Genomic DNA, 20516 nt, shown 5'->3' on the forward strand with positions numbered 1-20516 from the left:
TGGCCTTGCCTCATTTCATAAGGTATATCAAAGGAAAATATTGTCCTTGTTAAAATAACATTTTCTCAATGATGCACAAACAATCAATAGTAACAAGGTTTGCTACATTCTTCCAACTGGACCTAGGAACCAAAAGTAGCAACATGAGGCACAAATCCCCCTCTAGATTGACAATAATCAAACCCATACCAAACATTTCCTGGTACAAATGTCCTGAAATAGAACATATATGACACCGGCACTTCACGGCCATTATCCTGTCGACGAAGCACCTTCACCCAGCCAGGCCTCCACCCATCTGACCCGAACCTCTTAAGATACAACGCGCAAACTCTGCCGCCCATGCGGGCTCCACTCACCTCAAACATTTCTACGGCACACCTCGCGAACCCACCATATGCGCCACCATGTCTCCTCGAGCCTCCTTTTGGAGCATATAGCAATTTCGGGTTCTTAAGGTGCTTGATTATGACCAAGTCCCCAGCCGAGTCGCTGAACCTGAGACTAATGGTGTCTGTGGTTTCTGCAGCTGGTGCACATGTTGTCTCAATCTGAATTGAGTAAGAGCGGTTTCCTTGGAGGGCAATGCTGGTAATTTGGCTTCCATTGGCTGTTGAAAAAATGATGATGGCAATGACAGAGATGGTCAAGTGACTTGAATTCTTCATGGTGAAACCTAACAATGTTTGTTTTTGTGGATATGTTTCTTGGAAAAGCTAGTTATGGAAGTTCTCTATTTTGAGGTGCATTATGTTCTTGAGTATAGATTCTATTAGGATATAAAGGTAGATGAAAACATGAAAAAGGTTAAATTGAAGTCCTCTTACTTTACTAAAACATGTGATTGTATGGAAAAGTAGATTACTTTTTTTTTTTTTTGATAAGTGGAAAAGTAGATTACTTTGAGTGAGAGAGATTCCCATCATTCTGATTTGATTGAAAAAGAATGGTTCATCTTTGTACTGTTAAAACTAGTGATAAAACTATTCCAAATCAATCCACTCCCAGATATTCTATTAAAAAAGAATTCTTTTATTTGTATTGTCGGGGACATCACCTGGTTGGTAGAACACCCAGCTTTTTAAAGGGTATGCCCGTGTTCGAAAATCTTATTGGCACTGTAAGGGTGATTGTGACGTCTCATGTCATTTGGAAAAATGTTTGATGACATATATACGTGTGAAAACTGCTTAACTGTGTAGATGCATCTTGAGGACAATTTCTACACGGATTGGGACGGATCGTGACACAACTCAACACCACTTGAAATGTGCTATATGAGTCCTGTTTGTCCACTTTTCCCAAACCAATCAACTCAACAAAGCTTGAAATGTGCTACATGAGTCCTGTTTCTCCCCATTTCCAGACACGGGTTATATAACAAAGGGTTCTCTTCTTCCAGTGAAAGAAATAACCACATAAAAATTCAACAAAAAATGACAAACTGAAACTTGCAAAAATCAAACTCATGAATTAAATCTAAGCCTTAAAAAAGGGACACAAAGGATCTCTGTGTGATAAAGCTTCATATTTTCGGAAAAATGGGATCGATAAAAGCATGGTACATTGGGTCAGCCAGCCAGAGTTTAGCTAGATGATGATGAGACACGGTGAGCCGGTGAACTTCTTCAATAAGCCAGATACTGGCTTCAGCTTTAAGAGGATGAAAACTAGTGTCCAATGGTATATGTTCATCCTTGGCGCCGATCCTCATTTGATCCCACTGTTTTAGGCGGATGTTAGTCAGGTAGTGCAGGGGTTGCCCGTATAACTTCTTAACGGATTCAGCCAATCCCATCCATGATGTAAACGGAATAACAGAGCCGCGATGAGTTGGGACTGGGATCTGCTTCATGTATTCTTGATACGTTTGCGCCTTTCTGAACATTGCATCTGCAATTGTAATGCAAAGTTTAATGCAATTATTGGAAGCCGAGAAATCTCAGAAGGAAGGAAGAGAGATTAAAATGCAGGAATTCATGGAAGGAGAATTAACTGCAATCAATTCACAACAAGCACATCTCCAGCAACCTTACACATTGTTTACTTAATATTAATACTACTACAATTAATAATAATAATAAATCCGACATATTGGTCCATATTTTTCGAAGGGACAAAATGTGAGTGTTAAGCAATGCGGATATGTGGTTGTGAAAAAAAACGTTTCAGAGGGGGCGTATAGACTAGTTTGCGCTTTTGCTTGATTTTTAAAAAATTGATTTTAAGTAAATCACCAAATAAATAAGTAATAAAAAACAACTAGAAAAGTAGAGAGAAAAAGAGATATGACACGAGTCTCAAGTGAAACAATCCAACATTAACAAGACAGAGAGAGAGAGAGTACAAGTTCTCCACAAGTCGTCAATTCCAAATTCGAGTGCCTTTTGGAATACCTGCCATTAACATTCCTCTGACGCTAAATGTTCTCCGATTCCAATACCTTTTGAAATCACTAGCAAAACTAATCCCCCTCAACGGGAACACCTCACGATTAGTCGCCTCTCACAGTGATCAATCGTCTTTCTCCTTACATTAGCGCATGCAAAGAAACTGATAATCTGCCGCTATAATCTTTTGGGATGACAATTACTGAGAGCGCACACAATTCTAACAGTATCGAAATTGATAATCTGCTGCTATAATCTTTTGGGATGACGATTACTAAGAGCGCACGCAATACTAAACGTACCGAAATTATTTGCAACGAATCGGAATTTGAAAACTAGCCTATTATTTCAGAGTATTTTGATACCCAAAAGATGGCCTAAACCAACTGAATTAGGCCTTGTACCATACCCTCCCTTGAGTTTTTTGTTCCTTAAAAATCAGAGAACATAGAAAAAGACGACTCAAATTAAGCACCCCACAAACGGAGAACACGAGTGAAGGCATGAGTTCTATCTTTTAGTTCGGTACGTGGTGACATTTGGTGTTTACTTAGGACGGAAAAGTTTTCAAACCTTAGAAGTACGAGTCACTTCTAAATACAATTTTGAAGGTTTAAGCCTCAAATATTTATGTACCCAGCCCCTCAAAAGCCATAACTGTAGAACATAATATTATATAAGTGTTTTGTATAGTATAAGCAGCACAAAAAATTCAATGAGCGAAAACCAGATCGAGTTAAGAAGCAAATAAACCCGACACAACTCAGCTCAACTCAACGAGTCGTCATCTAAGTACAAGAGGAAATGTAAAATACCTTCATGTGTTATTTCTTTGGCAGGTTCTTCAACATCATTGTTCGACTGCTTGCCGATAAATTCATAATAATCTGTATCAGACGAAGAAGAATCATCTGATGATAGATCGACCTGCTCGTTAAATGGCATTGCCCTCTTCATTGTCTATAAATTGCAACCCTGCAGAAAACACTTGCACGATAGATTCTCAGATCGAAACAAAAGAAAATCAAATTACTCACTTGGATCAAACACAACACAAAACATATGCATATGTGATGTTGCATACCAAATTTGAGGAATATGAACTGAAACGATAAACTGCGCCCATCAAATCCGAGCATTATTAATAGAATGAAAGTCCGAAACATGGAAAATAAAAATAAATAATAAGTGAATTTTGATTAGCGTAATAGTCTCTAATACCATCTTTGTACAAAGCATTTAAATGTAAAATGCAGATATAGGCTTGGTCAAACATACTTCATATGCATTACAACCATCTTTTAATTCCCAATTTTATACTGAAGTGTTGCAACATTTTTGCTGCATCTTTCATGTTCATACTTTTTAGCAAGATAATTTTTTATAATATAAATTTGTTTTAGAAGAATAAATAATAATAGCCTCTGAAGAATAATCTCGCCGTGAAAACCAAAAAAAAAAAAAAAAAATGAAAAAATTTGGCAGAGTAAAGCAAAGGGCATTTTTCGTTTCGGCTTTGAAAATGACTTTTTATTTTTAGTTTCTCAATTTTGAAACTTAGGGAAACAGAAACAGTCTCTTACTCTTTCAATTCATTTTACTCGTAACAGAGTCAAGCTTTAAAACAATGCAATTCATTTTACTCCTAACAGAGTCAAGCTTTAAAACAATGTATAGAAATGCTTTTTCTTTTTCTTTTGAAAATTTTCTATAGGGCAGCTCTGATATGTATAAAATTGTCCAAAAAAACATCGATCAAAAGTAATTGTTGCCTCATTTTCAATTATTTTCTGTTCTTGATAACCAAAATAACTCATGCCCAATGGGTTCAAGTGGTATAGATCTCAAATGGTAAAGGCTGACACTTAAATTTGGTGTTAGATTTAATCAAATTAGGGTTTAGGTAAGGGCTTCAATACCATTGCATCTCTGGTGTGCTTCAACCGTCCTCCAACACACATTCTATCTATTAATGTCTGAATTCTTTAGATAATTTAATAAAAAGTTAATTCACAGGATTTGCTAATTACCTATCTAAGTTAGACAGTCACAGAGACCAATCTTATAGAAAAAAAAATCATATACCCACCAACAAATTCAAGTTCTACACCACTAAAATGCAAACACATTATGTACTAGGCCGAAAATTAAGTTCTATCAAGCTTAATACATTATTGTAATGATAAAAGATGCATCCAAATAGATAACTTTGTTCCCATTTCAAAAAAATTCTAATAGATACTTGTATAAAAAATTTCGTTGATAAAGCAGAAACATATATTATTTACCAGAGAATAACAAGTGCAAAACAAATTCAACATATTGTTTTTAAAAAAACAAAATTGATAATGTCTATAAAATAAAAATAAAATAAGATTCTATGTCACGAACCTAGATAGTGAGAAGCGATTCCCGTCACTGTGTAGGTTGTGTTTTGAAAACAATAAGAAACTGCTCTTAGCTAAGTTCTGGAAGAGAGAAGTTTAGTTGGTGCTGAAAGGGAGAGAAGTTTAGGGCAGCGAACAGGTGTATACTTTCAGAATTTGGGAACGAGTGGATTGCGTTGTGAGTGACACGTATGGATGTGAAATTAGTTTAGTGAAAGCGTTAAAATTTCGTATAGTACAGGACTTATTCTCAAATAAACAGAATCATTTTTATTTCTTTCAAAAATACAGTATAAAACTAGCGTTTAAATTTCGTTTAGTACAAGAATTATTCTCAAATAAACAGAATCATTTTTACTTCTTTCAAACGTATAAAACTAATTAATGCTCGTACTCTCACTGTTGATACTTTTTTTGCACATTTTGTAATAGATAGATTAGATGCATTATCATCAATAATTAAGATAACTTATTATACTGGATTATTACAAACGACACTCTTATTTATATACATGCATTCACCTAAATGTACAAGCATTTACAAATCTTTTATAATTTTCTCCCATCTGTTCATTTTTATAATTTCTTAGATGGTGTAGAATTTTCTATTCTTTTGTAACACTTCACGAGACTCCTATTTATATATAGACATTCACCTAACTATCTAGGTATTTACAAATCCTCTATAATTTTCTCTGATTTGTCAATTCTTACAATTTCTTACATACAGTTTTATTTTTAATCTTTTATATTATAGAAATGAAATATACGTAAGAGAAGAAAACTATTATATATTTGTGTTCGAATTTTTAATAGCAATTTTTATTTATTTATTTATTTATTTTATTTTAAATGAGAGATATTATACATGAAATATCTCTATTCGTATGTATTGTATTTGACTATGGGCTAAAATCATTAAAAAAACCTTCTTGTTTTCAAAAATGTCATATAACCCCTTCAATTTTCAAACAACCCCTAAACTAACAAAAACTATCACATTGCCCCCTTTTCGTGACATAACCGTTAAGTTGTTACAAAAGGCATTACTGCCCTTGATAGTATATTAATATTTTATTAAATTGAAATTATAATGTAAGAAGGGCAATCTTGTCATTACCAATTAAAGATTATTTTGATCAGCAAAATAATACAATTGTTGTACATGATTGTCACTTATACAATCCCGTTAGTTTTAGACGGAAACTAACGGGAAGAAGGTAATATGATAGACTCTTTAAAATTTCAAGGGATAATATAATAGTTTTTTTTGTTTGTTGAAGAGTTAGTTGATAATTTTTGAACATAAAAGGGGAGTTTTACAATTTTAGCACTTTTACTAATTATGCTTGTGACTTAAAAATAAATAAAAATTACCATGTATGGTAACTAAATTGCTTGCACAATTTTAAAAATAAAATTGAAAAATATTCAAAGATATTGTGGTATTTACGTTATATTGTCTTAGTTAAAAATTTTGCCGCCATGCATGTTTACCCATAGTGACAATAACAAGTGAGAATGTTTTGCTTCTTGATTTGGGCTTTTTTTATTCTGATCTTACTTATTTGCTCCTACATAGCCAATGCCGAAAGGAATGAAAGAATTAATCATTCACAGTCACTAATAGAGAATTTCTCGAAAGTTAAGAACTAGTAATTTTACACGTTATTAAACGCAACAAAAACGGTTATCAAACAAGTTTTCGTAAAGCGAATTTATTTTAGAAAATCATGAATTGAGTTTTCCTTGAACAAAAATTCTTAAAATCAAAATTATTTAGATACATAATGGTAGCAGCATAAATACACGTAGACACACAAATCAGCAGTGTACCATACTAACGTTTAAAATTATTTTTTATTGCAAAACACCACATTTTCCATCTCTATAATTCTACTTTTCAACTAAATTAATATATTAACGAACAGGATAGAAGATAAAATTACTTTTCCCCGCAAAAATATTGACACGAAATACAAATGTCAATTTTGTACTATTTTTGTATACTTTATAAGTATATACATTTTATAAATAGAATTGTGTTTATTGGTGAGTAAAAAAATTCATCCAAATATATATGAATAATCATTCAATGTGATTGATATATATATTTTTGATAAGAATGAATTTCTTGTTTGCCAAAAAAAAACAAGAGATCATTACCTATTAGTCTATTACCTATGGGGATATAGGTATGTAAGTTCATAAAAATAAAATTTATATAATAATGCCATCAAATTTATACAACAATCCGGTCATTCAGCAAATATCACTGTATGAGTGTTGGACTAAATAGAGTTGATATTATATAAAAAGAAAATGAAAAAATGAAAAAAATAAATAAAAAGAAAAAAAGAAAAAAGGGCAAAAGGAAAGGAAGGTTTTTTTTTTTTTTTACTAAATCAAGGAAATTGAGAGATGAGAAAAGGTTGCCTAAAATGGTGGTTTGTTGGTGGTCAAAGTCAAAACCCCCCACAGAGGAAAAAATACTAATAAATTAGAAAACAAAAAACTGAAAAAACCAAACCCCCAACCCAACCCAACCAGGGCTAGGGCTATTCAGAGAGAGATCGTTTCTTATACTCCTCCCTTCTCTTTCTTCACCACAAAGATATTAACAAAGCTATACATCTCTCTCTCTCTCTCTCTTTAACATTCTGAAGATTTCTCTTTTCAAGGAAAAATCTAACACCTGATTGATCAAATCAAATAATGGGCCTCTTCAATTGAAAGGTTCTGAATACAAGGCATGTTAGATCTCTCTCTCTATATATTTTATGTACCTGCTCTCTCGTTGAACTGTGCCTATCATGTTTGATCTGTGTACTATAATTTTTTTGCACACACTCATTAATTATAATGCAAATATTGCACATACCCATTAATTGGATTATTGTTTTTGTACATTTACAGATTAATGGTGTCTGCATTTATTAATTTGTACTTAAATTTTAGGAATTTTGACGTGGATTGGGAAACTGAGGACAAATTAGGACTGGAAACAGGGTTGGGTATTTGTAATAATAATATTGATTTGATGAATATTTCCATTGCTGGGTCATTTGGATAAATAGCCTGTAAGGGATGGTGACAAATACATTGAAGAAGATTGTGGCCCCTTGTTTTAAGGCTTGTGTCCATGATGACGACGACGGAGATAGTAGTCGAGGAGGCGATGCAAATGGTCGGGTTGATGGGTTGTGGTGGTATAAAGATTCTGGAAACCATGTTGCTGGAGAGTTTTCAATGGCATCGATCCAAGCAAACAATATATTGGAAGATCAGAGCCAACTTGAATCGGGTTCAATGAGCTCACTTGAGTCAGGTCCCCATGGGACATTTGTTGGAGTTTATGATGGCCATGGAGGTGCAGAAGCTTCCCGCTTTGTACATGACCACCTTTTCAGCAATATCAAGAGTATGTTTTTGTTCCCATTGCTGCATTAATTGTTCTGTTTTCTGCAAGCAATCCTATCTCTATTTAATGCATATTTTTATATATTTGCATGATGGTTATTGTGTTTCTGAGTAGTTGCAAGGATCCCAATTTGGTTGACTAGTTGTTATGCGCACCTACACCAATAACAATTTAGATTTTAGTTCTGTAGGTTCCTCTTCGTCATACTACATATAAGGTGGGTGTGTGTGCGCGTGTGTGAGACAGAGAGAGGAGGATTCATGGATATTTTTGTTTCCTGCAGCCGCCTGTAATAATTAATTAACCTGTTTTGATAATCGGATCAATGTTTTTTGATTAGTTTTCACTGCCCTTATCTTTTTCATTGCATGACTGTCACCAACATTCAAGTTACACAGAGTAAGTAGTTTTAGTTGGACTTCTGAGACCACTTTCAGGAGTCAGAATCCATATTAAAAAAATTGAGAGAGAAAAATTAGATATCAAGTTCTTTTTAGTTTTAAATTGGTTTAATGAATGGGAGCATATTATTAGTACAATTTCTCCATCCACAATATCAAATCAGTGTGGGTATTATTCTATGTTGGGAACTTGGATTGAGCGAAGATACAGGAAATTGTGTGGATATGTTGAGGAATATTCAATAAGATTTTGACCTGGGGTAATATCAATGCTTATTAGGTAATAGAAGCCTACATCGTCATTATGGAGACATGCAAACTTATAGAAACTCGAGGATTGTTCAGGTATTGTTCCTACATACAGGCACGTACAATGGGGGCATCAGTCTCCACTGAAATTTTTTAATTCACATTTCTTACCTATGATTTTGGTTAAATTATAATAATGCCCCCACAAAGTATTTGCTAAAACCCAATTTATATTAACTCGCCCCCACTAAGTTTTGGGTCTTCAAACTCATCCTCTCTATCACCCTCTCAATTTTGCACTATTTTTGTCTTTGTCTAGCAGTAGTCCTAGCCTATCGACAACTCCTTCTTGTGCAGATCGTAATTGTTTGCAACATAATGGGTTTCTCAAAGAGGAATTAACGTTCATCAAATGGGTTTGTTTATTTTTTATTTTTTCCATGGGTTTGGGAAATTGGGTTGCTAGGGCTCATGCTTTGGGTTTGTTTGTTTTTTATTTTTTCAGTAATTTTCATGGGTTGGGATTATTGACTTTTTGTTGTATTGTTTTGGTTCATATAATGAGCCGCTCAATTCGAGACATGCTTGTTAACAGAGATGTATTTGATTTTTCATTCTCTATTTTAAAGTATGTATTTTGTGAAATAATATTAAGAGGTGATCATTTTGTTTATTAAGGTAGTTGAAAATTTACCCTAAAGTTGTTCAAGGTCACACCCCTCAAATAATTTTATGGGTCTGTCACTGCCTACATATATGGCTAATTCAAATGATTGAATTATCTGTCATGCCATTTGAATGGAGAAGTTGGTATACTTTTAATGTTTCAAGAATTCCTACGAATTTTGTCTAAATATGATTTCATCTCAAGTGTAATGGGCTTGAAAATTTATATATTATTTTCTAGAGGTAACATGACTTCTTGGTTATTGAGTTCCTATGAAGCACATATACGGATGCGATATGACACGGATATGGAAAATTTTAAAAAATAAATACGGCTACGAAAAATTTAACTAGTTAGTAGACGCTGGTCGTCGGATCATCCCCCCTTATTAGCATCGGATATCCTGTTTTCTTCTTCTTCTTCTTCTTCTCTTTCTCTGTGCGCGATGAGAATAAATATCGATCTGGACTTTTGTTTTATTTCCTTTTAAACTATGAACCTCAATATTACTATTAGACCTTTGTTTTCTTTTCTAAAATGTTTTCAAATTTGACCTGTCAGATCCGAGAAGTACCATGTCATATCATAGCCTTATTGATTTGAAAAGAAAAAAACTAAATTTTGGATATTTCTTAGCTATATTGGTACGTATTTGGTGTGTATTCGTGTCAAACATGTGTCTGTTTCGGCCACGGCAAACCTGGGAAAGTATCCATGCTTTCTAGTGGAGAACTAAGCTTTCAACTTTTGGAAGTAAAAAATTGGAAATGACACGTTTATTGCTAATTTATTCTCGAAGCAAGTCCCTATTGTACATATGATTTTATATGAACTATTCTGAATGTGTGAAGTTTCCATGTTGGATACATGACACTCTAGTATGTCAATGGCTATGGAATATGTGTCCGACATGCTGCTGTGGAATTGGACATACACCTAGTAAGCATATTTGGTAATTCAAAGTTACTATATAATTATACATAAAATTTCCTTTGTTGTATTATTATCTCAAAAGGAGTGAGGAGCCCATCATAAATACTCTTATGATGTATTTAAACACCTTTTTATCATTTAATATAATAAAGAATTTAATTTTATGAGTGATTAGTTGTGTCCCCGTGTCTTTGGATATGAGTGTGATTATTCGATACTTAGACACTAATCAACCTCTAGTGCACATGTCCATGTTCATTTAACATATTATATATATATTCTTTCATGGATGGTGGCCTAGGAAAATGATCAGAGCATTGAACATGGAATATGGACTCAATTCTAGTTCTACTCTCTCTCCCATTTTTAGTTTATAATGTTTGAAGACGGCTAATGCGTGTGTTTACTGACTTGACAGCTATTCATGATGCAGAGTTCACATCAGAGAATCAAGGAATGTCGACCGATGTTATAAACAAAGCATTTTTGGCAACGGATGCGGAGTTCCTTTCCCTAGTAAAGAAGCAGTGGCTAAGCATGCCACAGATTGCTTCTGCTGGGTCATGTTGTTTAGTGGGTATTATATGTAGTGGACAGTTATACATTGCAAATGCAGGAGATTCTCGGGTGGTGTTAGGCAAACTGGAAAGGGCCACCAAAGACATTAACGCTGTTCAATTATCATCTGAGCACAATGCAAACTTGGAATCTGTGAGGGAGGAATTGCGTTTGTTGCATCCAGATGATCCACAGATTGTAGTTCTAAAGCACACGGTTTGGCGTGTGAAGGGTCTTATTCAGGTGATTTGTCTGGGCTTTATTTTATGTATATATATATATATATATATTGTTTTGGATCCTGATTACATGTTTTTCTTTTTCCTTTCATATTTTCTTTTATTATGTGTGTAATATTTCCCATAAAAGTATCAAATTTAATATATATATATATATTTTAAATAACTAAAATCTAACTTTTTCATCAAGTGCATGCCAGCTGGTTTTTTTTTTTTACTCATCAGTAATTCACAAGTAATTCATGACTGCTAATACTTTGGAATTATTTTCTACGCATTTGAGTACCACAAGTTTATCAATCCTCTCTCTCACACACAAATTATTCTCTTGATTATTTTCCAATTTCTATATTAATCATTGTTCAGAACTTTATATGAATCATGTATTTGTCACTATAATTTCAATAGGCCTAAAGCAGAAAATAATCCATGTTTACTGAGGGAAGACCCTTTCTATGGGATTCTATGGGTGAAAGCAATAACTTGGGAAAACTTAAAATCGGGTATTATATATGTGAAAAATAATCCAAATTGTGAGCATTGATGGGGAACTATTAATAAGCTGAGCTGAACAAAGAAATGATATTTGCGAGGGAAAGCAACAACTTGTTCTGAAGACGATGTTGATGCTAGTAATATTGGATTTATATGTGCTTATCATTCATCATAAATGGAACCTTTGATAAATATTCTAGAATTATATTTGCACACCACATGACCAGATTATATATGATTGATGGGCATGTTTAAGTATGATTTATCATTAAAATAAAAAATAAAAAAATTAGACCGTTGAGTTAAATTGGCATTTGATTTATAGTGATGAGTTTCAATATTCTGACAGGTTTCAAGATCCCTTGGTGATGCCTATTTGAAGAAAGCAGAGTTCAATAGAGAGCCTCTTTTGCCAAAATTTAGACTGCATGAATTCTTCACCAAACCGATCCTAAAAGCTGAGCCATCGATACTAGTGAAGAAACTATACCCCGAAGATCAGTTTCTTATATTTGCATCTGACGGCCTTTGGGAGCACCTTAGCAATCAGGAGGCAGTTGACATTGTCCACAACTGTCCACGTCATGTAGGTTTTCATTTATATATCGAGTTTCATTTGTTTTGATATTGGAAAATTACTTCTATCAGTTTCAGCCATTGAACCCTGCTCTAGGTGTCCTATGTCTATTTCCCCATCTTAATTGAATGCTAAATACGATTGTATAGTTATAGGCCAGCTATGCAATTCAAACCGTTCATGCATTTTCTCCTATATTTCTCAATCCATCCCAAAAAGCTGGTGGTACTAACTTGTAGTAATTACTCATGATTTCATAGTGAATAGGTTTATTATTATATATGTACAACACAAGTACTGAAGTCGCTTATAAGTTGCTTTTGAAAATAATTAATATTAATGAATTTGTGCAGGGCATTGCCAGGAAACTTGTCAAAGCTGCACTTCAAGAAGCAGCAAAAAAAAGAGAAATGAGATACTCTGACCTGAAAAAGATTGAACGAGGGGTGAGAAGACATTTTCACGATGATATCACGGTTATAGTTTTGTTTTTGGACAGCCATCTGATTAGTCGAAGCTCCTGCCGCGGGCCCATTCTTTCTATTAAAGGAGGTGGAGGTATATCAGATTCCAAAACTTAGTGCATGGGGTTTTTAACATCTGCTACTCAAGATTCATTTTCCCCATCCTTATTTAGATTTTTTTCTATTTAAAAAAAAAAAAAAGATCAGAAAATTAAGAGAAGATTTTATGTATAGGAGACCTGTTTCCCAATTTTCACCGGGATCTTACCGTAGACGGTGTTGTTGATGATTATGCCAAGAGACACAGTAGAAAAAAAGCCGTATGGAAACTCTGTTGATTGGCATATGAAACTTGAAAAACTGCGACCGGGAACAGTCATGGAACCTTAGTTGCTAAGCTAATAAAAATGTTGCTGTTGAAGGTGAGACTTTGAGTATCAAATAATCAAGATTTTGTCCTGAATTCGACTAACTTTATATGTGTATTTGCATCACAGCCAATATTATTTTCACGTAGTGGATGTCACCTGCATTGCTTGTCTTTCCATTTTTTTTTGTTTTTGGGTCAAAATTCTAATATGCGTTGATGCTTTAGTTCGAAAATGCTTGCCTTCTGAGCTTCATAGGCTACCTTTTTCCCAAGCCTGCATTTTGGTTCTCTCTCTCATTATTGGCAGTTTGATAAATTAGTTTAATTTAATTTTTTGTTTTTTGTCTTGGCAAAGAACTCTTGGGAGACCCGAATTGGACATTTCACTTTTAAAGGAGAGGAGATACTACTAAAGCAGGGACCTTGGTTATAGAATTTATTTATTTTTTCGGAGCAAAGAAGTCCGACAATGTTCTTGGGGAGATTCAAATTCTAAGTGAAAGGAGAGGAAATACCACTAAGACCAAAAGAGGCCTTGGTGGTGCCGATGAAAATTTTCTGTTCTTATTTGTTGATCAAAATTTGAATAAGCAACCCACCCTCAAATACTATTTTAAAGAAGTTTTAGTGCCTTATTTTTTTCGGTCACTAGACCTTTTTATAAATAAAGGTAAAAGAAGACATTTTTGCCTTCCAGTTATCTAAAAACTATGGTAAAATAAAGAAAACTTATTATTGGACTGCCCAACTTTTCAGGTCAGTAAAAACCATTAGACCAAATGCCAATAGCTGGGATCCTCTGCTGCAATTTCGTTTTCGAACACCTTTACATCTACTTATTTTAGCCAAATGTAAACAAACTTAAAGATGTTAAAAAGACAGAAAAATTACAGCTGGTATCCTCTGAATTTAGTAGAGTATGCTGTTAAAAAAAAAAAAGAAAAAAAAAAAGAATTCCACGCATTACAACCAGATTTTAACATATTTATTCTACATTTCACTAAATTTTAACACATTTATTCTATATTTCAACAAATATACTGTGTATTGAAATCATGAATAAAATATATTAAAATCTGGTCGGTCGTGATGATATTGGAAAGTCCTATATCATTATTTTTATTTTAATGCACTTAAATCGTGTTTCAACACATTTCTAACAATCGTGTTAAAAATGCGATGTTGTACTACAGCATCCAATGTCACCCTATCCAACTATATGGTGTGGATTCAACTCTACAAAGTGTACAATCAACCTCATTCAGCAAATATAAATTCACAGCAAACCACTAAATGAACATTCAAGTAATTATTAGAAGCAAAATGAATATGGGTTATAATGGTTGCTTTACATTTCCTTAGTTCAACAGCCAGTCTCTTCAACCCAGAGTGCAATAAAACTACACTCCAACTAATGCATACTCCAGATTAGACTTCAAAGCCATCAATATTAAAGCAAAATAACGAAAAATTGGGGACGAAAAAGAATTCAACTATTGGATTCAACATCTACATTTTGTTGTTCTCATTATATAACATATAAACACGAAGGTCAAGCGTAAAAAAGACATTGTAACAACCCCAAAACAAGAAGTGCAACGACTTCTTCCGAAGTAATTTTAATGGCACGTAACCGCAAGAAACTCTGGAAAAGCAGCTTCCCCCTCCTATGTCCAATTATACAAAAAAAAAATTCTCTATTGATATTATGATGCTCGGTTGTCAAAAGGGTACTACTGTAAACCACCAAGTGCTCAATAAGCGATCTTATACAACCCCTCAATGAGTGCTTGAGAGTAAAAGCAAAGTGAAAATTCGAACTTGCTACTTCAGCAATACTTTCCATATCTTCCTCATATACACAACAAGAGACCATACAGCAAGCCCTGCCGAGACATAAAGCAAAGAAACACCAGAAGCTACTACAACCCCTGCTCCTGTGAGACTGGAGAGAGAGAGAGAGAGCACTCATTAAGGAACGATCAAAAGATACTTCCGGAGAAATTTCCTCATTTATTAGATAGAAGTTTTATACAAAAGATGGGAGTCGAACCTGTTGTCTCTGGTTGCCAGGAGAATAGTTAGTGCGGCCATCTGTGAGGCCGTTTTCCACTTTCCCAGATTATTCACGGCAACAGCCTGAAAATATTTACTATTACTATTGCTTTAGTTAACTCTAGAAGCTATGACTGGTTTGCAAAGAGAGGGTAGTTGATAGAGAAGTATTGTTATCTCAGGGAAAACGAACCTCTAAAAGTTGAGTGTTCTGAGAAGCAGCCCATTCTCTGACAGCAGACATCGTAATCTACAAACAGATTGCAAACTGATTTATAAGGTACCAAATATTAGCTCCTACATTCATCCATGAAAGCAAACCAAAAACATTGTTGTACAAGAAAATGATGGCAAAGAAACAATAAACATGTCACATGCGAGCAAAGTGCTGAAGGTAAAAAAAAGTAATATACTAATCTGAATTGTAGAATAACCACTTGCATGCTCAAAATACACATCAAACCTAGAAAGCTTTAATGCGAAAAATAAAATAAAATAATATATATAAAGAGTTACAAGGCCACATCACAATCAACTGGATTAAAGAATGCAAGGTAAACCATTTTGTTTTATAACAATATTTTCATTCGAGGCTGGTTACTTCTTCTTCAACCATTCATGTAATATATGTACATCTCTAATGATCAAAGCCTGACTGGTCTCTTCACATGCTCATGCAGCCAAATAGTTCAAGTAAACTTGATCACTGTATGTGCATTCGTATCTGAATAATTTGAATAAATACATCTTCTAGTCTAATTTGAATATGTTTACATTAGAAATTGAATCTGGAAAGACTGAAATGATACATAAGCTATTTGTCTCCTTCACACTACAGGTGATCTAGTTCATTATTTTCTGTTTTCATTTGCAATTTTAATCCATTAGTCCTATCAGGTCTTTATTTTGTTCGTGTGTTCACTATGCTGTATGGTTTCTCCAACGTCTGTTTTGCACTTCACTGATTAGTTAAACTTCAATTGACTTGAACATCATAGTTTCATCTTCCATTTTATAGTTTCTTAATAAAAATCAAGCAAAAATATATACATTTTATTTGATTCCTTTATAAGTTTAAGTGTTTACTTCTGGGTGCTTATCGTCTTGAGAAATTAAGAGAAGCTTAATTTGGCTGGGCAGATCAGGACCTAATTTTACGCTGTAATATTATCTAACAAAGAGAAGAAAAAAGATTCCTGCCCATTAACTCCCAAAATCCATAAGAAAAATGCTTCTTACAAGAAGTCCATACACTGCCCACTAAGACTGGCTGAACTAGTGGCTAATGTTACCACTAACGTAGAGTCCTTGTGAAGGGTCAAAGTCACAAAATCCAATAACTTTCACATTAGGGGACCCCGAAAAAAAACGATGGTAAAATAATTTATATTCCAGAGGATCTACCTGATCCATAATGAGTTTACTTCCTAGTAAAATAATATATATATATATATATATATACACACATATATTCTGCAGGCTTTCAAATCACCTTGTGCTTCAAAGTGAGCAACATTTTTAATGCAATTTTCAGTCAACATGCTTTTAACGAAAAATAACACCTAAAAACCCGTATATTCATGAAAAAATAACACAAAACCTCCCATAATCAAAGGTCTGATAAAATAAAGAGCAACTTGCTTAGAGAATTTGAGCTATTAAGGAATGGGTAAAATTGTATATCAAGGTCTCAAAATCTAGTCAATTGCTTCAAAACTTACACAAAAAAGGGATTGGAGCATAAACTAAGCATAGTTGACTATCATCTCATTTTTTTTGTTTAATGTAATCAGCAACCATTGACTAAGAACAGAACACCACCTAAAAAGGACATTTCTGCGATACACGTCATAGACTACAAATGTAAGAAATCTTGATCAATAAAATGTGTCACCCTTGTGTGTATTTTCATTCAAATGTATGCCTATTTTTGAAACATCAATAGCTACAAAACCAAAAGAAAAGTTTTAGGAAATAGTCATACTAAAATCTTCCGGGGGAAAAAAAAAAAAAAAAAAAAAAGTCATACTAAAAGAAGTGAGAAAAAGTAAAGAGACAGATAAAGGGAAAATGGAAAGAAATGTGCCTCTTTTGAACGCAATTAGTTAGGACTTGGGAGTAATGCATCGATTATCTTGAATCTGTAAGACGATTTAGGTTAGGTATTCACCTCTCTACCAATTATGGCAATTGAAGGTACGGCAAGTAGCCATGGCACTTGTCCAAGCATAGGAACTTCCATAGGTCTGGTACACAACAAGACCAAGGTGGCAGCAACCATAAGCTGCATTCAGTAAGCATGCCAAACAAAAAGCTCTTAAATGATCTAACAAGTGAAAAAAGCACGCAAACTCTGCAGTTCTCCAAGTCCCGAATGCTCTTCCTAACCTCCAACCCAATAACACATAAATTATATTGAAGAAGAGAGAACTACCTTATCAGCCACTGGATCTAAGAACGCACCGAATGCACTTCCTAACCTCATCTGAGACATTTTGAAGCATGTAGAATTCATAAGTCGAGATACACAAAAAAAATATATAGAGTCTGGCCAAATGCTTCTTCATAGCTGAAAGACAAGAGCATCACATACCTTCCGAGCAATGTACCCATCGAGCCAATCTGTAAATGCTGCAGCAATGAAAATACTAGTAGTAGCAGTAGTTCCCCACCAGCTATCTACGTAAAAAGCTAGAGGAAAAAGAAAATAATATGTTAGTTTCATCATATAAAACGGTATCATGCAATTAAAATGTCATACGAGCATTTGCTTTTCCACATTTAGATAACAAGTTAAACACCTGCTACACTGCTACAAATAACAGGACATTGAAATTCAACCCTAAGTAAATACACAAACTGCATGTAATATAATTTGTAACGCTCCAATTTCATTTACATGATGATCTTGAAATTCAACAATAAGTAAAACATAGTTCAAATTCACTGCCTAAAAAAAGATTTATATATTTACAAAACCAAGTTTTAGAAACAGAATTTCAAAACTAAAACAGTCCCAACAAACAGAACAAACATCAAGCAACAACACCTTAAAAAAATCAAAACATACATTGAAGATCAAACACCAATCAAATATGGTAAACAAATTTTTTAAAAATAAAATAAACAGAGACCACAAAAAATTTCAGAGTTGTGCTCATAGTCAAAGCTCCTCTATACACCAAAATTTTCCAGGAAAATACAAACTGAAAAACAGAAAATCAAGAGTAATCGAACATACTGCCAACGAGGAGCGGAACGGTGGCGACACGGCCGATGGTCAAGATCGTCGGCAATGTGAGCAATTTTGTCGACTGTTGATGCTGTTCTTTTTTGTGTTGCTGCTGCGGTGGCGGCGGCGGGTGGTGGTGGTTGTGCGACGGCGGCGACCGGTCACTGTCATAACAGTAGTCATCTTTACTCTCTGTACCCATATCAGTGGCAAGACCACTAGATCCTCCTTCAACTACTCCTTTATTATCTTCGGAAGAATAGAAGATTTTCTGACCTCGAAACCCTAGTTTGCTATATGGAGCGAGGGGTGCGTACGGCGTTATCCTCAACACGGGTGTGCACGACACCGGAGTTCTGTCTGTGTGGGTATAGAAGGACGTCGAGGGTTTTGGTCTCGGCGTAATGTTAGTGGTCGTGGCTAATGTGCGCACCCATTTATCGAGGTTGTAGGGTTTGCTGTAAATGGAGGCGACGATTGTGAGTTTGAGGCCCGACATGGTGAAAATTGCGCTTGGGGTTTAGGTTAGCAAATGCGCACTGGGCTTAAGTTAGCAAGTGTTAAGTGTGTGGACTGTCTTCAAAGACTCCGAAACGAAAAAGAAACATAATTATTGAGGTTAGGGGAAGCGAAAGTGCCGGTACAGTACAGTACTAACTGATGCCTATAGATATACGTCTCTCTCTCTCTCTCTCTCTCTGTATATGATATTTTGTATAAATTCAAATTTCTGCTAAATATCTCTCAATTCCTTTAATACCAAATTAAATACTTTTAAAATTGAAGGGAAGGTAATTGGCAATTCGTTCGGATAGTTGGGAGTAAAAAAAAAATGATGATTATTAAAAAATATATATATGCTTAGTCATGAGAGATATGAGAGAGAAAAAGAAAAAAAATGTCTTATACTTGTTTAGTGTTTAAATAATAAAAAGGAAATGAAAACAAAAGAAAATATAATACTTAGTACTAGTAATCATTCAAATTATTTTTTTGTTTTTTTATTTTGTGAGTAATAAGAGCAAAGTAAAAAAATAAATAAAAAACTGAAGTTTAATTTTGAAATTTAGATTTAAATAAAAAAATTAAGAATATACACTTGCTTCCTTGAATTAAAACACAATTACACAGACCTCTTGTATTGATTCCAAAATTATACTTGACGTTGTTAAGTAGGACTGTGATTTTACCTTTTTAGTTTTTACTTTTCTTATACCTTTTTTTTTTTTTTTGTTTTTGTTTTGATTTTTTTAAAAAAGTTGAGTTAAAGTGAAATGTTAAGGCTTATCCACCAAAGCTTTAGCAAAGTCTTGTCGAAATTGTAGATATTTCCGACTCAAAATAATTGTCACCAAAGCATCCTAATATTTTGATTAAATCATAATTTTATCCACTCAATGCAACACCACCAAGGACTGTAATTTAATAATATCTCTCTCTTTCATCGAGAAGTTATTACAGGTACCATTCATCCTCTAATGAATTGTGTAGTAGGTGTGTAAACTTTATTTAATTTTTTTTGGTATAACATGTCCATAAGGTGATTCCTTACAACTAATAGTTCCTGAACCATCTAAAAATTTCTTTTCCTCTGAATCCTAAAGTAGAGAAATCATGATGGTTTTAGGTTTTACCCCAACCAGTGTGCAAGAATGTCTCACGGATTAGTCGTGGGCAAAGTCCCGATTATTACCTTGGTTACCTGAAAAAAAGCAAAAAAAAAAATGATGACGACTATTACGAATTAATTTGCATGAATTTTTTCCTTTTTCTGAAGAAATTCCTAAATGAGGCATGAGATTAACTATTTGAAAAACTGTAGCCATTATAAATAAGATCCTAATAATTTGTATTTTTATTTTTATTATTAATTTTTTTTCTTTCAAGACTCCATTTTACACACCCATTTACTCTCATTTACTCCTACGAGGATATGAAATATGAACTCTCTCCTTCTTTTGGGGAGAAATTATTAAATAATTGAGCACCATTGAATAGTAAATCTCATGCCTCATTTAGAAATTTCATCAAAAAAAAAAGAAAAAATAAAAATAAAAATAAAAATTTGACAAGTATCT

The 20516-nt window shown here is 33.9% G+C and overlaps 4 protein-coding genes across 8 annotated transcripts; 1 reads left to right on the plus strand and 3 right to left on the minus strand.

Moving 5' to 3' along the window:
- Positions 1–23: 23 nt before the first annotated feature.
- Positions 24–4957, minus strand: LOC132271013 (protein RDM1-like). Of its 2 annotated transcripts, XM_059772240.1 has the most exons (4): positions 4782–4957; positions 3475–3506; positions 3206–3365; positions 24–1893 (listed from the first exon to the last, which is right to left on the minus strand). In XM_059772240.1, exons 3-4 carry the CDS (start codon positions 3345–3347, stop codon positions 1526–1528), a joined length of 510 nt encoding a protein of 169 aa, XP_059628223.1. In that variant the 5' UTR covers positions 3348–3365; positions 3475–3506; positions 4782–4957; the 3' UTR covers positions 24–1525. The 2 variants fall into 2 exon arrangements, with proteins under 2 accessions (XP_059628223.1, XP_059628222.1); XM_059772239.1 differs by lacking the exon at positions 3475–3506 and having other exon boundaries at positions 4782–4955.
- LOC132269952 (embryo-specific protein ATS3A-like) lies at positions 123–668 on the minus strand. The gene has a single exon (XM_059771176.1). It carries the CDS (start codon positions 666–668, stop codon positions 123–125), a length of 546 nt encoding a protein of 181 aa, XP_059627159.1.
- Positions 4958–7693: 2736 nt separating the features above from the next.
- Positions 7694–14105, plus strand: LOC132271014 (probable protein phosphatase 2C 38). 3 transcript variants are annotated; one of them, XM_059772241.1, is made up of 5 exons: positions 7694–8198; positions 10867–11249; positions 12090–12326; positions 12671–12875; positions 13016–14105. In XM_059772241.1, the coding sequence occupies exons 1-5, from the start codon at positions 7865–7867 to the stop codon at positions 13117–13119; spliced, it is 1263 nt and encodes a 420-aa protein (XP_059628224.1). In that variant the 5' UTR covers positions 7694–7864; the 3' UTR covers positions 13120–14105. The 3 variants fall into 3 exon arrangements, with proteins under 3 accessions (XP_059628224.1, XP_059628225.1, XP_059628226.1); XM_059772242.1 differs by having other exon boundaries at positions 10882–11249; XM_059772243.1 differs by having other exon boundaries at positions 12671–14105.
- Positions 14106–14622: 517 nt separating this feature from the next.
- LOC132271016 (CDP-diacylglycerol--glycerol-3-phosphate 3-phosphatidyltransferase 2) lies at positions 14623–19106 on the minus strand. Of its 2 annotated transcripts, XM_059772244.1 has the most exons (7): positions 18448–19104; positions 17800–17897; positions 17641–17691; positions 17377–17490; positions 15400–15456; positions 15205–15290; positions 14623–15096 (listed from the first exon to the last, which is right to left on the minus strand). In XM_059772244.1, exons 1-7 carry the CDS (start codon positions 18935–18937, stop codon positions 14976–14978), a joined length of 1017 nt encoding a protein of 338 aa, XP_059628227.1. In that variant the 5' UTR covers positions 18938–19104; the 3' UTR covers positions 14623–14975. The 2 variants fall into 2 exon arrangements, with proteins under 2 accessions (XP_059628227.1, XP_059628228.1); XM_059772245.1 differs by lacking the exon at positions 17377–17490 and having other exon boundaries at positions 18448–19106.
- Between the last annotated feature and the right edge of the window lie 1410 nt (positions 19107–20516).

The sequence above is a fragment of the Cornus florida genome, unplaced genomic scaffold, assembly GCF_030987335.1.
Source record: "Cornus florida cultivar Cherokee Brave unplaced genomic scaffold, ASM3098733v1 CherokeeBrave_3.0.0_Hap2_Chr08, whole genome shotgun sequence".
In the NCBI taxonomy this organism is placed as follows: domain Eukaryota; kingdom Viridiplantae; phylum Streptophyta; class Magnoliopsida; order Cornales; family Cornaceae; genus Cornus; species Cornus florida.